The sequence below is a fragment of the Eleginops maclovinus genome, chromosome 3, assembly GCF_036324505.1.
Source record: "Eleginops maclovinus isolate JMC-PN-2008 ecotype Puerto Natales chromosome 3, JC_Emac_rtc_rv5, whole genome shotgun sequence".
In the NCBI taxonomy this organism is placed as follows: Eukaryota; Metazoa; Chordata; class Actinopteri; order Perciformes; family Eleginopidae; genus Eleginops; species Eleginops maclovinus.
The window spans coordinates 8,892,883-8,910,623 of record NC_086351.1 but is presented as its reverse complement, the minus strand read 5'-3'; the positions used below and the strand labels follow the sequence as shown (position 1 = coordinate 8,910,623).

Genomic DNA, 17,741 nt, shown 5'->3' with positions numbered 1-17,741 from the left:
AATGCACCGCGAGTGTGTTTTCAAAACAAGACTAACCACAGGAATTGTTCTCGAGCAGACAAACTTTAATATTCTTGGCAGCTGTTGTTAGAACACTATGTACTTATGGTCCGTTTACTCCATCATATTACTTGTATCAGCGGAACTTCTCTATGGCTACTGTATCACCCATCAATTTACTCTCACAGGCTAAAAGACAGGCTAACAAAACAGTAAATGGTTCACTTTTACACTTGCTGATCAGAGGAATTTCACGTTCACGTTAAACCATTAACTTTGGACATTTCCTGTTATGGTACAAATAAGAGTTTCAACTTTTTTCATAAGATCTTTCAAAATAAGAGAGAGCAAAACTTTGTATGTTTAAAAAAACATGTGTGTACATGTACAGAGTTTATATTAGGTTAGGTTAGAGGTATATTCATAAACCAGATTAACCTGTCTGGCCTGAATTTAGGCGTCTTTAGTTCACTAGTGGCAGAGGATCAACCAGATCAAGAAGCCTGAACACGCCATATGCCTAAAGGAACATTTGTTGTTTGGAAAGTTATACAAGTCACTGAATTAAACTAATAAATGTTGTGTTCCTGGCATCTTCTGTTTTGCCAGTGTAACAATCTGTCAATGCTGCTCTGTTGGCCAATTGTATTTCATAAATACTGCTTTACATACTCAGTTTTTTTTCTCTTATATTGCTTTTTTAACTTTTCTCAATTTCTCAACTGTCCTACATCCAAATACTGTTTTATCAATAAGGTTACCATCTTAATTATTCAACCTGTAATTGTTTTATGAGGCACAGATCATATATGAACTGATCATTTAACATACAGTCTTTCCTGTGTTGACACCTGAGGACATGTGAGCGTGTTCCCCACCTCTCAGAAATGCATACTTAGATTTACAACTGCAGTTTTCATGACCTTACAGCTCATGAGTGGCTGTGACTTGAGTGAGTGTTCTAAACAGAGAAAACAATACATTGTTCCTGTAGAGCATTGTGTAAAGTCGCCTTTCAAATCTGACATGAAGAGTGACAAAGAAAAGGGCGGTTGTTTGCAAACAGATTGAGATAATTACAGTTTTTCTTGGCCTTGACTGAATGATGTTGGATAGGTGACTTCACTTAAAGGGAAAATGCCACTGTCATTAAATGCCTTGAGGCTTTATTTGTCTGAAGCAAATCCAACAACTTCACTAACACAGAGTGAAAGGGGTCAAGGATTATCGTCTAGTGTGCTTTAAAGTGGAACCATGTCTGTGAAGTAGAGAGTCGGTGCTTGTTGTTTCCTAGATACCAGTGCGGTTGTGTAGCTAATGTAGTTATCTTGCTATGCAAAACAGACCGAAACAGTGGCAGCTTGAATTAGAAACAAAGTTAAAACTGCAATGATCTTAAGGAGAGGGAACCTGTTTTCACTGCAATTGTATTGTGATGGCCATTAAGCGATGACTCCTTTGTCTAATTTAATGACTATTAAAACAACTAAATAAAATATGGCAGCTCTCATCATGTGCAGGATAAAGAGTTGAACAGAGTTTAATGAACACAATGGGTGGCTGTGGCACAGTGGGTTAGGGCATTGATCTTCGGACCAGGGGAACAATGGTCCTAGCCCCTCTGCAGTCAGGATGTCGTTGTGTTGATGGGCAAGACACCTCATCCCTATTTGCTCCTGTGGTGATTGTCCACAGTATTGAGTGTATTTGAGCCAAACGGTGACATACAGCCACAGAACAAATTAAGAGACCACTTCAGCATTATCATTTTCTCTTGTTTTATTATTTATAGACATGTCTTTGACTTAACATTTTTATTTCTTATTATTGTATTCTATAAACTACTGACCATTTTTCTGTGTGTTGAAATGCAGCAAACACGGGAATGGCTGCCATACATGTAGAGATACAGATTTAAGAAAAATTGGTGGTGGTCTCTTAATTTTTTTCAGAGCTGTATATAGGAAAGCATGTCTTTAGCATATCTGCCACAGGTTACAACTTTTCTTGCAAAAGGCACAGTTGGGTGGGCATTACCAATGGTGCTTTGATATAATTTGAGGCAAACATTGAAAGGCAAAGGAGGCCGGGGTTTTTATTCAAACCATCTCTATTTATGTTGTTCTTTGGCAGATATTTTGACATCTGATGCTCGAGAAAGTTCTTGAAACAGTCAAGCTGTAGAGGAATGTAGCAGCTGCAGCCAGAAGACAAAGTGTACAGATTGTATCACTGGTCTTACTATATCTGTACTTTAACACCCCTATTGAACATTTACAGCATTATACAAACATATCTATATATTGACATACTTTCTTTACAACCCGAGATACTGTGGTTGTAGGAAGATAAGGAAGTTTTCACAAGGAAAATGTTTGATCACCTGCATTTGTAATGTACTTCAGTAACATGAGCATGCTTTATATGATTACAACTGTTTTACTCTATTTTCGTCATGGCATTACTACAAACCAATCAATTCTGGGAGTCCACAGACAGTATTATGCATCAGGTTTGGACAAACGATAGATGTTTATTACTACATTAGTGTGCTGCTAACCATTAAGTGTTTATAATACCTACCATAAAATGAACCAAAAAGTGCTCACTTAACGACATTAATAAATGGAAACATTACAGTAGTTACTTGCAACTTGTCTAAATTACTGAAGTGGTTTCAGCATTACTCTAAGTGATTACTGTTCATTTGTCCAACAGGTTTGAATGTTGAATTCGCCCTTTAATTAACAATGTAAACAACAACAACAAAAAAAGAGTCGGGCGAGATTTCCTTTCCATTGTGTTCCTTTATTACCATATTTGAGGAGATAACTTAATCAGGAAGCAAAAAATATACCAGACAATAAAGTACTAAAAATCTGAGATAGAAATAACCCCCAAACACAACAACCCCGCAGCCCCCCACCCCCCTTTTCCACTTCCTCCTCCTCCTCTTCTTCAGCCTTCGTCGTCCTCTGTAGGTTTATGTGGCGTATCTCTTCGTCCACTGTTTGGCTGTTCGGTCATGCTCCACTCTGTTAGTCGTGTACTGGGTGGCGATGCTTCCCACTAGGGGGTCGGCTGAAGATAAAAAAATAGTTTTCACATTAAGTTGCCAGGTACTTATGAATATTAAAACAGACAAAGAGAAAGACACTAAAGGGTTAAGTTAACATTTTGTTTTGTGTACTTATTCACAAGAAATCATTTTAGGTGCAAAGCAAAAACCAGTGAAGGTTTTTGGGATTATGTCGTTAGGAATAATAATACTGGTGTCACTGCCTCAATTTACCTGTTTCGAAAACATCTAACTGGAACTTCTTGCATACATATTTTGTACAAAAGCAATATCTGACAAGTCCCGTCATGTTACCATGTTTTAATTAACTAGCAAATAAGAATTCAGAACCAACAAGAGTCGTTTCTGCAAAACTATTTTAACTTTTGTCTCTGGCCCCTGGTTGGCAGGTAAAATGCAAACTTGCTTTTCACTCTTACGAGTAGAATAGGATGTCCAGATGACGCAGGGTTTCCTGTCAAGGTGGCAGCACTGACGACATTTTCCCAGCAAGAGTTTCAGATTACTGTTCCCAAACCCTGGAAATGCTATTAAAGCGAGCTCGAAAGTGAGTCAGATGACATTCTGAAGACACTTTAGACTCAAAGTAGGATTTATTTTCCTTATTCTCCTGTCTTAAAATGCACTTGATGTGACACAGAGAAAGGAAGACGAGCGGAAATCAAAAAGTCAGATAAAAAAAAGAAAAAAAGCTTCCCTTAGTTATAACACTCCTACCACTGTCAGTGTAATGATAGATGCTTGTTGCAGCCTGCTCAACACATAAATCTCACTTTGAACTTGTACAGTTGACCTCAGACACTGAACAACTGTTTCCTAACACCTCTGCTACACCAGTGCGCTCACTGTGGAGTTGCTATAAACACTGAGCGTTCATAGACATTTCAGCCTTACCTGGGTTACAGTCTGTGAGCAGGGAGCAGATGGACAGCAGCACCTTGGAGATGGTGAGGGCGGGGCTCCAGTTGTCCTTCAGGATGTCCAGACAGATCACCCCCTGACTGTTGATGTTGCAGTGATAGATCCTCGTACGGAAAGTTACCTGCAAAAACAAACGGTGTCGTTCACAGTCAGGGGGAGAACACATTTTGTAATATTGTTTATCTACACATTTGACCACGACGAAGATGCTCAAACCAGTCAATGATCCTACAACAGAAGTCACTTGTGATGTGTAACGTTATGTATTTCTACAGTTTAAAGCACCTTCAAGCAAATGTAATAGTAAACTGTTGTAATATATTGTTTATAGATGTTGTATTAAGACATGAGATATAGAAGGTTGGTCAGTAAATCATATAGAAACACTTAACTTTCAGTATGAAACCTGCACTGAACAAATTCTACTCTCGCTCTCGAGGACCTTACACACTCAGTCTATATGCGGGACAAGAAAGCCCTCTGGTGGATGAATAGAGGTATTTCTGAATGCCAGGAAACACTCTTGAAAGCAAAATACCTATGCTTTTACACAAACATTACAAATAACTTTTGAATAAAAAAGGTTGACCTTCTGAGAAAGATTGGAGTTTAACAGTAAATGTTCTGATGAAACCTTAAAAAGGAAGTGTTTTGGAACAAGTGAGCAGTGGAAATATCAGTGTAGATCTGCAAAACATGTGGAGTCAAATAATGCTTTCATGAAGACCGTTTTTCACACGCAGCAACTGTGGCTTTTCTGGGTATTTTGAAATCATGGTTCACCTTTTGTAACTTCACAAGGCTATTTCCTGCTGATATTTAACACTGTGAACCAAAGTTTCCATTCACACAGACAGAAATGCATACCCGTAATACGTTTTCTTTTTAACCCACTATATTTGAGGCTAATGTCACTATTTTTATGACCGTTTTGTTTTATCCTTCTTGAATTAGCCCCAGTAAAACCAACAATAACACGGGTTGGCATTTTTATTTCAATCATAATGACAATATGCGTTACACAAAGTAGCTTAATTGGTCTAAATGATCCCGAGGCGGACACACAAATAAACCACTATCCATTATCTCAGAATTTTCTTTTTTTAAAGTGGATCTATAGAATACAGACAAAGCAGAAATTAGCTTTGAAATAAAAAAGCTGTTATAAATAAGGAGACAATCCTAGACATCAACTCTACTGCTGTCTGATAAATTACTTTATGGGGCATCTTCTAAACGCCTCCAGTTAAAACAACTGTTAAAAAAAAAGGGATCCATAAGATGTTTTGAAAAAGGACTTTGGACAACAGAACTAGAGTTTTTTTCAGAAATCAGGACCAGCCACATATTTAGGATTCCACTTAAGAATTTAAATGTGTGTTTAAACAAGGTTTCAAAAAATGTATCATGTTTAAACACACGACGACTTTGTTTTATGCTTCTGTATGCCAGATAAAAGCATGATCTTAAGCCAACAGTAAAGTGAGACAGATTCATCGGCCAGAGGTTGTATTTTACTGAAAATAACTGTGTCCGGCCCCCGCGTCAATATTCTTTACAGCTCAGATCCATGTTTTCACCCACGATTCAAAACAGCATGGCTGTTACAACTCAGTCAGAATGAATCATCTACATTCGTCACCTAAATTACTGACATTATGTGGCATGTTACTCTTTCCAAAACACATGTAGGCCTTTACATCATTTGCATTCCTATTTTGAGCAAACAACACATTTAAAGATAAAACAAGTTCTAAAAGTATATTTATATAAAACAGAGACACTACATCAGGTCGGATCTCAACTTTCATACAATGAGTAGGGAGATCAGAAGGCGTTGTTTAGTGATGACAAGTAAAAAGGAATTTTGTGAATATGAGTCAATTTTCTTCTGAATCTCTGCTGTTATTAAGTGAACTGCTGCAATACACTTTATATGACTTGAATCCCATTTTCTATCATGTTGTCTATTTCAGAACAGCAAAAAGATAGAAGTTTGTAGCAGTGCTACGCTTGTGTTTTGACCACAGTCTGAATGTGTGGTGCTAGCCGACATTTAGTACATATCAATACCTTGGGGGGTTTGAAGGGGTAGTCAGGTGTGAAGGCGATGTCCAGGAAGAAGACCCCTCCCTCGTACACGGAGCCCGGCGGTCCCAGGATGGTCGACCTCCACTCATAGATGTTGTCTCCTTTAGGGCCAGCACTGCAGGCACAGATAAAGATGATCACTTTGAGCGGCACAACCATTTATTTATTTATCACAAATGAAACTTTTACACAATCATTTTCAGATTGAAAGCATACACTCATCTTAGATGTCAATACACAGTGAATGCTTTATTCTCAAAGCACTGATAAAAATAATCGGCTACTGCGCATCACGATTCATTTTGGAAAACTTTGATAAACAATGTTTATTCACGTCATCCTCACCAGTAATGCAGAGGAGGAAAAACAACATCAGGGGAACAAACAGACCATAACAAAGTTAATCTCATAGTAAATACAGCTTTACAAATAAATAAAGTTAGAGGAAAAAGAGACACCCACACACCAAGGAAGACAATATTTATGAATGTAGATTATAGGCTTCTGTTGCTTCAAAAGGCTGCAACTGGATCTAGATGAATGGAGCAATCAATGAAGAGTGTGCTACAGTATGAAAGTCTAGCATTCATTCATGTCTGAGTATCACATGATGAATCGCTAACAACTAAAGCTTACTGGCAGCACACTGGAGGATGTGGGCGTTGTTTTTTTCGTCTTCAATAAGGCATTGAACTAAAACTGACTACAAATGCCCCTTTCCATTCAAGATCTGCCCAGTGTAGGGTTGAATGGAAATTCCACCAAAATAAAGCAAATTGACTCTGCAGGAGGAGATGGTAAACATGTGCATTACTTCTAAAGCTCACAAGGATCAAGGGTGAAGAAACATTGTTGGAAATCTTGTAACGGCACTGCACTTTGAAGGATGAATGCAAATCTAACACAAATGTAGTCAAATTAATAATTACAACTGTAAAATGAAATGCACTCACAAGTACGTTTCTGATCATAAAAATGTAATATTCCTTTTTAAAGGAGGAGTGATGAAAGATTCATTTCCCTCGTGCATCATTCAGAAGATGCCTCAGTTCAAAGCAAATCCCAAGTGATGTGTCTATGCGTCATGATCTGTAATCTGTATTGATTTTTTCCTCAACGCAGCCCGTCCTTTATCCCTCTTACATGCAGAACATGCGGTGTTGAACCCCCTGGGGTCATGAGTACAAGACATTATAATATTGATCCAAACTGTCAGAGGGGGGGCGGATTTTGTGCACTGCAACACAGACATTTGGCAGTTTCAGTGCCGGCTACAGAAGGGGAAAGTCGATCCAGAAAGCACCGTTTGGATTCATTAACTTGGTCTATAACTGGAAATGTGACAGATGCAAAATGTCCATCACATTAAAGACTTTGACTTCGAGTGGATGATTTTAATGATATGAACACATCGCCTCTCAGCCTAAAACACTATTTTACTCTTATCAGCAGTCCTAACAATCCATTAAGGGATGCAATATACTGATAGAGGATCAAGTCATTGAGGTTCAGATAGTTATGAAAAGTGGCGCAAACAAGATTTTCCCAAACATCAAAGCATGCATAGTTTCAGTACCGCTGGACATCATTCAAGGCTGCACTATGAAAATGTTTTCAAGATGGAAACTTGAGTGGAACAGCTTGAACTTCTAGAGTTGCAGCAGCAGAACTCATTACTGTAAAACTTCAGACAGAAAGATAGAAAACTCACAGCCAGTGTTTTTATTTATTGAGATGGATTTTTATATGCAGCTGAAATAACTAGTTCTTTAATAAGACGGACAGAAAAATCTATCAGACATTTTTTGCAGCATGTGATCATTTTCAGTTTTCTATTATTGCAAAATGAAACGCACTTCTGATTAGAAAAATAAGAAATGTGAAGATTGCAATTTGGGTTCTAGGAAATTAATAAAACATGTATTTTCTTTTAGTATTCCCTATTAAGGATAGAAATAATTATTGGTTGCAACCTTTATAAAATCAACCAATAAATTAATAATCCACATGATATTTAGCACCTTTGACAGTGTTTTTGGGGACTGTCTCTGTTGATCAAAGCTGTACAATAAACAAGTGTGAACATCACAACACAAAGCCAGAAAATCATTTAAAAACGGAAGTCTTTAGTTCATTCATTAAAACAGATTAAATGATGATGTGCTACCTTCCTCTTCCATAACAAGCTTGAGAGTATTTCCACATTATGAACATTTAATGAATTACATTAAACATTATCATACAATACAAGGTCAATTCAACATGGCTTTTAATCCATCATGTGCCGGGGCAGGTAGGGTTTTAAGCTGTCACACTTCATTGATGTAATTAGGTAGTCCATTATGCCCAAATGACAGAAGCCTGTTGCTGAAAGTGCTGTTGTCCTTCAGCCGCAGTCATCCGTCATTAATCCACCATTCAAGTCATTAATTTAACCAAAAACTCCATCATGCTGTAGTCATAATCCAGACAGAAACAAATCACCGTCTGAGTGTCACTCAAAACGTCAATTGAAATCCTCTTACAAGGAAAGCTTGTTAAAGGGTTTACTAGGCATTAATATACATAATCACTGTATCGTAAAAACATATGCTGTGAGTCAATTTAACAATTCATATTACATTTTAAAAAGCTAGAAGCAATTCTGAAGTAATACATTGGCACACACTCACACCCTCTGGAAAGCGGGAGGAGTTTTTCCGAATAAATGTCTACAGTGTAAAAAAGAACGTTTGTAAAGTACATGCCTTGTTATTCCCAGCAGCAAACTGAGCTCAGTTTTATAAACACACTAACGTCCAAAGGAAGGCTGGTTTTCTATACGATTGCGAGAGAATAGAACTGCTGGTTTTTCCTGCTCAGCCTGAGAAACAGATGTTCTAAAAATCAAAAGTCTAAAGAAACAACAAAAAAATCTAAAGTTTTTTATTTTTTTATTCTGCGACTGACTACAAAGATGTTTTCTTCAAGTTAAAAACAAATTTCTAGACGGTGGACATTTTTGGGATGGTCTGTGGCCTGAGGTGGCTTGTTTGATCTACTGAGCCGTGGTGAAAAAGATTGCTCTGTTTATATTTTCTCCTTTCACAGGAAGGTCAGAGGTCAGGCTTTGCTGCAGAACAGCAGCCTTGAGCAGGGAGGCTTCAGTGATTTGCCTCAGGCCGCTGCAAGAGGGAGGACACCTGCTGCGAGGGGAGCTTGAACCCAGACGGTCAGGTTTTAACAATAATCTTTCAAAATCACAAAACTAAAGTAAAGCTGGCTGTAGTCACAACCATTCTAAATAAAATATCAATATACAGCTCCGGAAAAAATCTGAGAGACCACTCCAAAATGTTCTTAATTCACATATTTATCGTTAGCTAACGTTTCCGTGACGGGGAACGAACCGCTGTTAGCCAACGAGCTAGCGAAGTGCACAAATCACACATCCAAGTTAACAATTTCACACCTGTAAACTAAAGAATATAGTTATTATATTCTAATAAATGTAGATGTTTGGTAATCTGTTGGTGAACCTGGCGTAAACACAGCTACCTGCAAAACGGTTGCCCCCCTCCCCCTTTAACTCAACGAACACCCAGGCCCTACGACTTAAGGGATAAGGCTACTTCCTGGGATGGCGTGGGGAAAAGCAGCTTGCTAGTTTTTGCAGGTTTTAACAATAATCTTTCTAAATCACAAAACTAAAGTAAAGCTGGCTGTAGTCACAACCATTCTAAAAAAAATATCAATATACAGTTCCGGAAAAAAATCAGAGAGACCACTCCAAATGTTCTTAATTCGAAAATCGCTACACATATGGCAGCCATTACATTCCAATGTCTGTTGAATTCCAACACAGAGAAATGTTGTCAGTAGTTTATAGAATAAAATGAATGAATGTTTATTTTACTCAAACACACACATATAAATAGTTGTACATGTCTTGTGTTGCAAAGCCAACAGACCAAAACCAAATCAAATTCAGTCAAAAGAAAGTAATGAGAAGCAGTACATGAGGAGCTCGGCCCACCAATGATGATTTGAGTGTAAGAAAAGTAGCTGGTCAATTTTTTGGATAAATATCATATCATATTGTATAGACTTAAATAAAAAGAAAGAAGTGGACTCTTAATTATACACCACAGTTTAATAGTACCAGCGACACACACTAAGTAATGTAAGCAATCCATATTTGTTATGGTTTCTTAGTGCCTGTCATCCAAAAATTGAACACAATGTTTTATATCTTTGAGGACTGCATTATTAAAATTTCCGCAAGCCTAAGGATAGATGTGGTATAAGAACATCTTCCCTTATAATTAAGATATAATGTGTAGTTAAAGCATGTTACCTAGCACAGTGAGGAATGATCACAATCAATAAGAATAGAATAGTGGGATTGAGATGAGTACTTCGTATCTGAGTTAAGGTGTTACTAGAATGAGTATAGGGAGAGAACTACTCAGATCAGTGTTTTCCTAATGAGTACACTAATGGACAGACAACAGATTTGATATCAAACAGTGAAACCCACCTGCAGTTCGGCGGAGGGTCCAGTGTAATATCAGCCAGCTCTTTCTGAATCCTGCACACAAAATGAAACAAAAATCAGTCAATGGCCAAACATCATTCCGCAACATAAAAAAACATGATCATTAAAATGATAATTATGTCCTTTGGCCACAATGGAAATGCTAATAGATAAATGTACCATTTATATCTGATCTTCAGAGCTTTATTAGGAGATTTGACTTACATTTTGGATTACAACATATCACTTAGTGAGTTAAGTCATTTCGGGTGGAGGTCTTTTGTGTAACTGCAGAGCAACATTGATTGCGAAAGTAAGATATAGTGAAACCAACAGTGTGAGAGGTTGTTTCACTTTTTTTCCCAGGGGAGAAAAAGGAAGTTCTGAGTCACTCATTTAGATCTTGTCACACATTATCTTGTGATTGTGTAAATTATGGCCAGATGAAGCCATTTTTTTGTAAGAATTAGTCCTAGTCTTCCTCTTTAATGATGGATTTCTTCCTCCATGACAGATGAATGATAATGTATGGTAGAAGAATTAGGAACCACAGCTTGTTCCTCATTTTTCTGCTTTCCAACTTTATTGCAAATGTTTGAGAAGTATCACAATGACTACTCGAATGTATCCATGCAAAGAATTACCTAGAAGCGACCAGTTTTTTTTAAACATTATTGGTGTTTTTCTTCCAAAAAGAAATCCTAAAATACTACCAGAAAGAAATCAGATCAACAGACTTATTTTGGCAGACAGAATTTAATAAATGATTCATTAATTAACAATCTGGGGAATTATTTTTACCTTTTGGCGCTGGTGGAAAGCAGTTTGGAGGTCTTGCTCATGCTGGCTTTGCTCTCCCGTTTCTTTTTGCAAAACGTGTCCCTCTGTCTGGTTTGGCTGGAAGAAGGCGGCGATGAAGAAGAGCTGGTGCTGGCACGAGAATCCTCATCCGACATACCGGTTTGGATTGGAGAAGAGCCGGGACCTGATGGAGTGAAAAACCAAAAAACCAAAATACAATCAGTTAAAACACCACAGCTGCAAAAAGGTGGAGTAGTTTCATAATGATTTAAAACCAAGACAGATGCTAATGCCCTCAGTGTAGCCACAATAGCTGATATGTTTCATAATACACAAGCTACTTTCACTATTTATAAACATTAATTTGCATGTTTTCATGAGCAACTGCTAGCATAGAGTAGAATTACACTACATTTACTTTAGTTACCTTGCAGATTTGGATTAATGGTGGTAAATATAAACAGCATTTAAATAAGACTTTTATTACATCTGGAGTAACATTCACAAGCTGCCCTGTCTAATGCAAAGTAATTCACATTTTCTGCACCGTTACCAGCTTTGATCAACACATTAATGCATCAATCATTTTAACCACAACAGATATTATATATAAGCCAATCTGCATAATGTGCACTTTAACTTTTGGTACTTTAAGTAGATTTCATTTAAGTAACATTTTGAGAGCACGACTATAACTTAACGAGTATTCCTACATTATGGTAGTTCTACTGTTAAACTTAAGTACAAGATCTGAGGACTTTTTCTACCACTGAACAGGTCAGTCATGCAATGTAAATTGTGTGTGTGCGTGTGAGGGGGCGTCACACACAATACCTTTTGAGCTTTAATTTCCACATATTTATCGTTAGCTAACGTTTCCGTGACGGGGAACGAACTGCCGTTAGCCAACGAGCTAGCGAAGTGCACAATTCACACATCCAAGTTAACAATTTCACACCTGTAAACTAAAGAATATAGTTATTATGTTCTAATAAATGTAAATGTTTGGTAATCTGTTGGTGAACCTGGCGTAAACACAGCTACCTGCAAAACGGTTGCCCCCCTCCCCCTTTAACTCAACGAACACCCAGGCCCTACGACTTAAGGGATAAGGCTACTTCCTGGGATGGCGTGGGGAAAAGCAGCTTGCTAAGCATCCTTCACAAGTGATCGGACAACCGGGTAACCGTGACATAAACGTACACATGGATTGCCTTGATGATTAAACATAACGTTAGAGCGATGTATGTCAAAAGAAACCGTTAAAAAAATACAACTCTGGGCTTGAAATGACAACGACACATTAAACGCGTCAGACAGCAGCCAGGAACAACTCCGTTCCAGCACATAGTCGGAGCCCCTTTTCCGTGCAACCAACTAACCACGACCGTGTTGTTTCTTTTCACCCGACAAACTGACCTTCGACTTCAAACACACACACGGGCAACAGACCGATCCGCTAACTTTGACCATTCGGTAAAATATCAACCTTAGATCATCTATATTGCTCGCTAATTAAACTTACCCAGTCTATTGTGTCTGGACCTCCGCCACAGTCTAGGCTGGCTGGTGCCTGTCGCCCTCTGCGGAACGGAAGTAGCCTACCGCGGCTGCAGTGGGCTGTACGGCCCCGCTCCTACCCTGGATACAAGACGGTTTACATGATATGAGTTTAATACAGATTAACTAATGTGATCATTACATTTAATTGATTTGTTGTTATCTAAGCAACATTTTGCTCCGGCACATTTGTTTGCTAAAGTAAGTGGAACTTGTGAACTTTGAGTTACTTCAACTTCCATATTTCAGCAGAGGATGGTCTCATTCAAGTCTAAATACCAAATAGCCTTAGTCAACGCATGCGAAATACATAATAATATTCGTAATTTTTTTCCCCAGCTACGTACATAAATATGTTTTAACAGCTCTATCTTTGATAGAAAACCATAAACTCACAATTTATTAGGTGATAATGACTATCTGGCCACTAATTCAATGCCAGTTCATATTTCAACGTTAACATCCAGGGAGCTTATCTAATAGAACTTCAGCAATGACTACATTGCTGCATTACTGGCCACAGAAACTGAAATATCACTTAAGCTGACCATATATGACTCATATCTAAGAAGGTATTATTATAGGGCCAGTGAATTTAAAATATTCATTGCTGGAAGGATACAGCCAAGGAACACACTTTAAAGTGGATGATATGGATCATTTGTAATTTTATAATGAAGAGCACTTTCTGCATCCCTCATGTGCAACCAGCATTTCAAAACCATCTTATTTTAAATGCATCTTGTATACTCATTTTAAAAAATGACATATTAAGAGATTTGTAAGCTGGAAATGTTGCATAAAGCAGTTAAACAAGTCGTGAAGAACATTATGTACTATTACCTTCTGGTGGATGTTTGTTTAAAAGGTTAATAGGGTAATTTCACATTTCGTACACTGCTGGGTAAATATTTTGAAAGTAGCATTTGCTTATCCTTAACCCTTTTACAGTCCTGAATAATGTATTTCCCATTTGTACTCTTTTAAGTTACAGAACGAAGAAACCTTTTCACACCTCATCCTCATCTAAAACCCAGGATGCATGATTCACAGTGGAGTGAAACTTGAGGATTTTTGTTCCAATATTCTCAAGCACAAGAACCAGAAGGAGCCATGGAAGAACAACGTGTCATTGTTTTAAGATCACGCTTATTAATTCAATAGAAATATCTGCAACAAATGAACCTAATCCTTTTCTTTCATCATTGGGCAATTAATATATATAGCACATTAAAGAAAATTGTACTCACAACAACACACTTAGAAAAGATCATGCAACATGTTGTCACACATCTCAAATTACCTGAATTTCCTCAGTACATAGGTTATACACTTGTGTCATTTTTTACTGTTACAATTTCAGTCCAGTTTGTTGTCAAGGGGAACTCAAAGCCGCCTGTACTTATCCACCACCTCCTCTCCCAGAATGTTAATGTGATCAACAGCAGTCCTTGTTTTCCTGAAGTTTGACCATCTTCTTGGTTTTGGTTACTTTGAGAAGAAGATGGCTCCCTGTGCATTGTACCTCAACAGCTATCCACTTTTGATACACTAAAATACTGAAGAGTCTCCTGAGTCATACTGAATGTAGGAGGTTTTCAAAGTGAGGAGAAAAGGCTCCAGGACGTTCCTCTACGATGCTCGTGTGCTGCTCATCACTGTTCTGAAGACGCAAAGACTGTGGTCTGTCTGTCGGTCTGTCAGGTAGTCGTTAATCAAAGATATGGCAGAGGCGTCCTATTACATCCTGTGAAGCTTCTCAATACTATCTTCTCCCCCTTAAACCCTGCAATTTGCTAGAACCTTTCAATTTTAAACGCATAAAATAGTACCTGCTGGGACGAGTAGAGCAAACAAACTGTCTGACTGTATCATGGTTTGGGGTTGCCAAGAAGTCTGTGTGGTTTGGAAAGTGTTAGTGCTGGCTGGGTTAATATTATAGTTAAGAATATTATTTTTCCCAACCTAAATTAAATATTGAAATAACCTTACGATTCAACCGACTGACACCCTGGTTTAATAATAAATTCTGCTTTGTTCCAATAATGACCTATTTAAGATTGTCAAGGTACCGTTCAGATTTAAATAAAGCATTTCAAATCTTACAGAGATGACATCAACAGTTGTATCTCTGTTGAAAAGGATGTTGTGTTTTAGTAGGGTCCTGTGCCTTGACACATTATTTATTACTTACCAATGGCTATTCTTCCTAATGTTGGGTTAAGTGATGCGTCTCGAAATCTTACCATGTAAAGCTTCAGTTGTCTGTTTTGAAGATATTTTGATGGACCAAAACTCTTACAGGTATTATAGTGACTTTTTGCGACTTTAGCCCAGCTTTGCTTTGAGTTAAATACTATCTCAGGTTTACGATGCTTTTGTTATGCAAGCTTATTGTTTATAACTTCAGTTTAGTCTAGTGTGTTAAAAGGCTAACATTCTCAAACGAACGCTAAAGACAAATTATAGCAAACCCTGATGGGAATATCATTAGTTTTGTTATCTTGCTTACATTTAAATTATTCTACTTATTAACCAAAACACTAAGACAAAGTCCCTTGTATGTGAAAAACGACTTTGCAGTACATCTTATTCCAAGCCAACAAAAGACATCACAGATCTGGATTATAGTTTAAACACAATCACAGAATATCATGGAGATCCATTCATTAGTATCTCTTGTAATCTGCAGGTAGGGACTAACAAATGAAAACATCACACCTCCTTGATAGAGGTAATAAAAGCTGCAATATAGGGCAGGAGTCATAATGACCAGGAATCTGATAAGAACTTTATTATATTTGAGCTGATGTTTCAGATTGCAAAGTTTTACAATCAGGCGTGTGAGACTTTAAAGCTGTCCTGAGCCGTGTTAGAAGATCAGTGAGGAGGTGTAAATATTTGAGGCTGTAGTCAAACACAATTCCCAGACAGAGCCGAGCGTTTTCTCACAAGCCAACCACAGTGTGTTTTATTGGGTGCTTCAGTAATACAAGTGCACAACAAACCACTCTGCAATTGCAGAGGTGGCGGGTAGCCAGTAAATATACAAGTCCTGCCTCTTTCACAGGCAGACCTATACTTTTGTGGTCTGCCTCAAAAGCCTTTGAAAAAATACATACAGTACAAACAAAATCAGAGGAAGTTAAAAAGCATGAAGGATCCATTGACTTAAACCTTCCTGTTCCATGCAGATAACATATTGATGACAAATACAAACAAAACAAGGAAAACAAAGTAAAAGCATATATTCTGCATGTTTGTTCCAGGTGCCACTAAGAAAATGAGAATACATACTGTATAGCTGAAGGACAATGCGTATGATATTTATAATATTCTGTGTTTTTTTTTTCTCCAATACAATACTTCCAACATTCAGATATTGGAAAATAAAAATCCCAATCTACTCTTTGTATAAAAAAAGAAGCTTTCAAGTCAACAAGGAACAAAGGACATTTTTGTCTTGATTTTTTTTTTTTTTTAACACAGAAAAGGTAGATAAAATGTTGGGGTGGAGGAGGAAGAGGAGGCAGGTGAAAGGAGGGCAGGTTTACCGTTGCACTTAGTGAGTGTGCTTTGACAGACTAAGGGTGAGAGAGAGAGGTAGAGAGAGGTACAGTGAAGGGGGAAGGGAGGTAAAGGGGGGGATGGTTGGTAGTCTATGTGGCGTATCTCTTCGTCCATTGTTTGGCTATTCTGTCATGCTCTGTTCTGTTGGTCAGGTACTGTGTGGCGATGCTCCCCACCAGAGGGTCAGCTGAAAGGTAAATAAACAGAGAAAATATATTAGAATCATTAAGGATTCTCAATCCCCCGGGCTGAGCAGGTGTCAAAAACAGTGTAGCTACTGCTAAAAAGGAAACTTTTCCAAACATTTCTATCCTCTCAGGCTCAGATTATGTAAACGTTGGGGGGAGGAGATGAGTTATATAACAGCATTTTCTATTGGCTCTTTTGAAACTTGCCAAAAAGGACTGTTGTGGTTATAAATACACAAATCTAATAGGTCTGCCAACACATTTTGAAGATGATGAATGTTCATCAACAAGCCATAACTATTGTAGTGCACAATAAATCCTTGTTAAATTAAAGGACCATTGTTGCCATCCTGTTTTTTTCATAATGTCCTTTTATTATTCAATTCTCTTTTGCAAATTCAAATATTTATAAAGAACATTAGAACTATTGTCAAAATTGACTTTGATTTCCTTAAATTCCTCCTCATTGCTAACCATGATTGATGTAAATGCGATTGGATTTCATTTAAGCTCATCTAGCAGACTCGTGTAGTTTGTAAACTGTAAAGAGTTTTGCCTGGGGGACAGATGCAGCGTTCATTTTATTATGGTCTGGTGACCTTCAAGTAGACTTGATTACACTGTCTCACATTCAGCTGTATCAATAGCCAGTTAATCATATTAAAGGCTGAGACAATCCCCTACAGGAGCAGCAAAGACTCTGGGGAGAAGGAAGGGCGGTAAAATTACAATAAAACCACCATCTTGCAGGTTTATTCCCTGTACTCCCATTATGCTTACATATATGGCCATCTCACACCTTTACAAGATGGACCACTGACCCAATTATCCCTTCACCAGGTCCTGAGTTGTCTTTCTTTCCCTCTCATTCCCCAGCCAGCACAATATTTTGTTCTTAAGCCAAAAAGAGTCAATAACAGCTCATCAGTTTTGCTATTTTTATAGTATATGACAGGATGATATCAGTTTTTCATTGTGGTGCTGCTCTGTCAGCAGTTCCCTTGCTTTTCTCGGC

General features: G+C 37.9%; 2 protein-coding genes across 3 annotated transcripts in view; both read right to left on the bottom strand.

Moving 5' to 3' along the window:
- Window positions 1-2,069: 2,069 nt before the first annotated feature.
- Window positions 2,070-13,097, bottom strand: LOC134861884 (ubiquitin-conjugating enzyme E2 E1). The gene is made up of 6 exons (XM_063879462.1): window positions 12,934-13,097; window positions 11,409-11,592; window positions 10,611-10,661; window positions 6,074-6,206; window positions 3,974-4,121; window positions 2,070-3,081 (listed from the first exon to the last, which is right to left on the bottom strand). The coding sequence occupies exons 2-6, from the start codon at window positions 11,561-11,563 to the stop codon at window positions 2,984-2,986; spliced, it is 585 nt and encodes a 194-aa protein (XP_063735532.1). The 5' UTR covers window positions 11,564-11,592; window positions 12,934-13,097; the 3' UTR covers window positions 2,070-2,983.
- A 2,813-nt stretch (window positions 13,098-15,910) lies between these two features.
- LOC134862345 (ubiquitin-conjugating enzyme E2 E2) overlaps window positions 15,911-17,741 on the bottom strand; it is a 36,040-nt gene continuing 34,209 nt past the window's right edge. For both annotated transcript variants that reach the window (XM_063880215.1, XM_063880214.1), the window contains exon 6: window positions 15,911-16,725. In XM_063880215.1, the coding sequence (XP_063736285.1) occupies window positions 16,628-16,725 (98 nt within the window). In that variant the 3' untranslated portion in view covers window positions 15,911-16,627. The remainder of the gene's footprint in view (window positions 16,726-17,741) is intronic.

What these genes read in the sequence shown, in the direction of transcription:
- LOC134861884 (XM_063879462.1), bottom strand. Translation starts at nt 11,563, where the DNA reads ATGTCGGATGAGGATTCTCGTGCCAGCACCAGCTCTTCTTCATCGCCG. An exon ending in GACCCTCCGCCGAACTGCAG is followed by an intron (nt 6,207 to 10,610) that starts GTGGGTTTCACT and finishes CTGTGCCTGCAG; the next exon opens with TGCTGGCCCTAAAGGAGACA. An exon ending in GCTCACAGACTGTAACCCAG is followed by an intron (nt 3,082 to 3,973) that starts GTAAGGCTGAAA and finishes TTTTATCTTCAG; the next exon opens with CCGACCCCCTAGTGGGAAGC.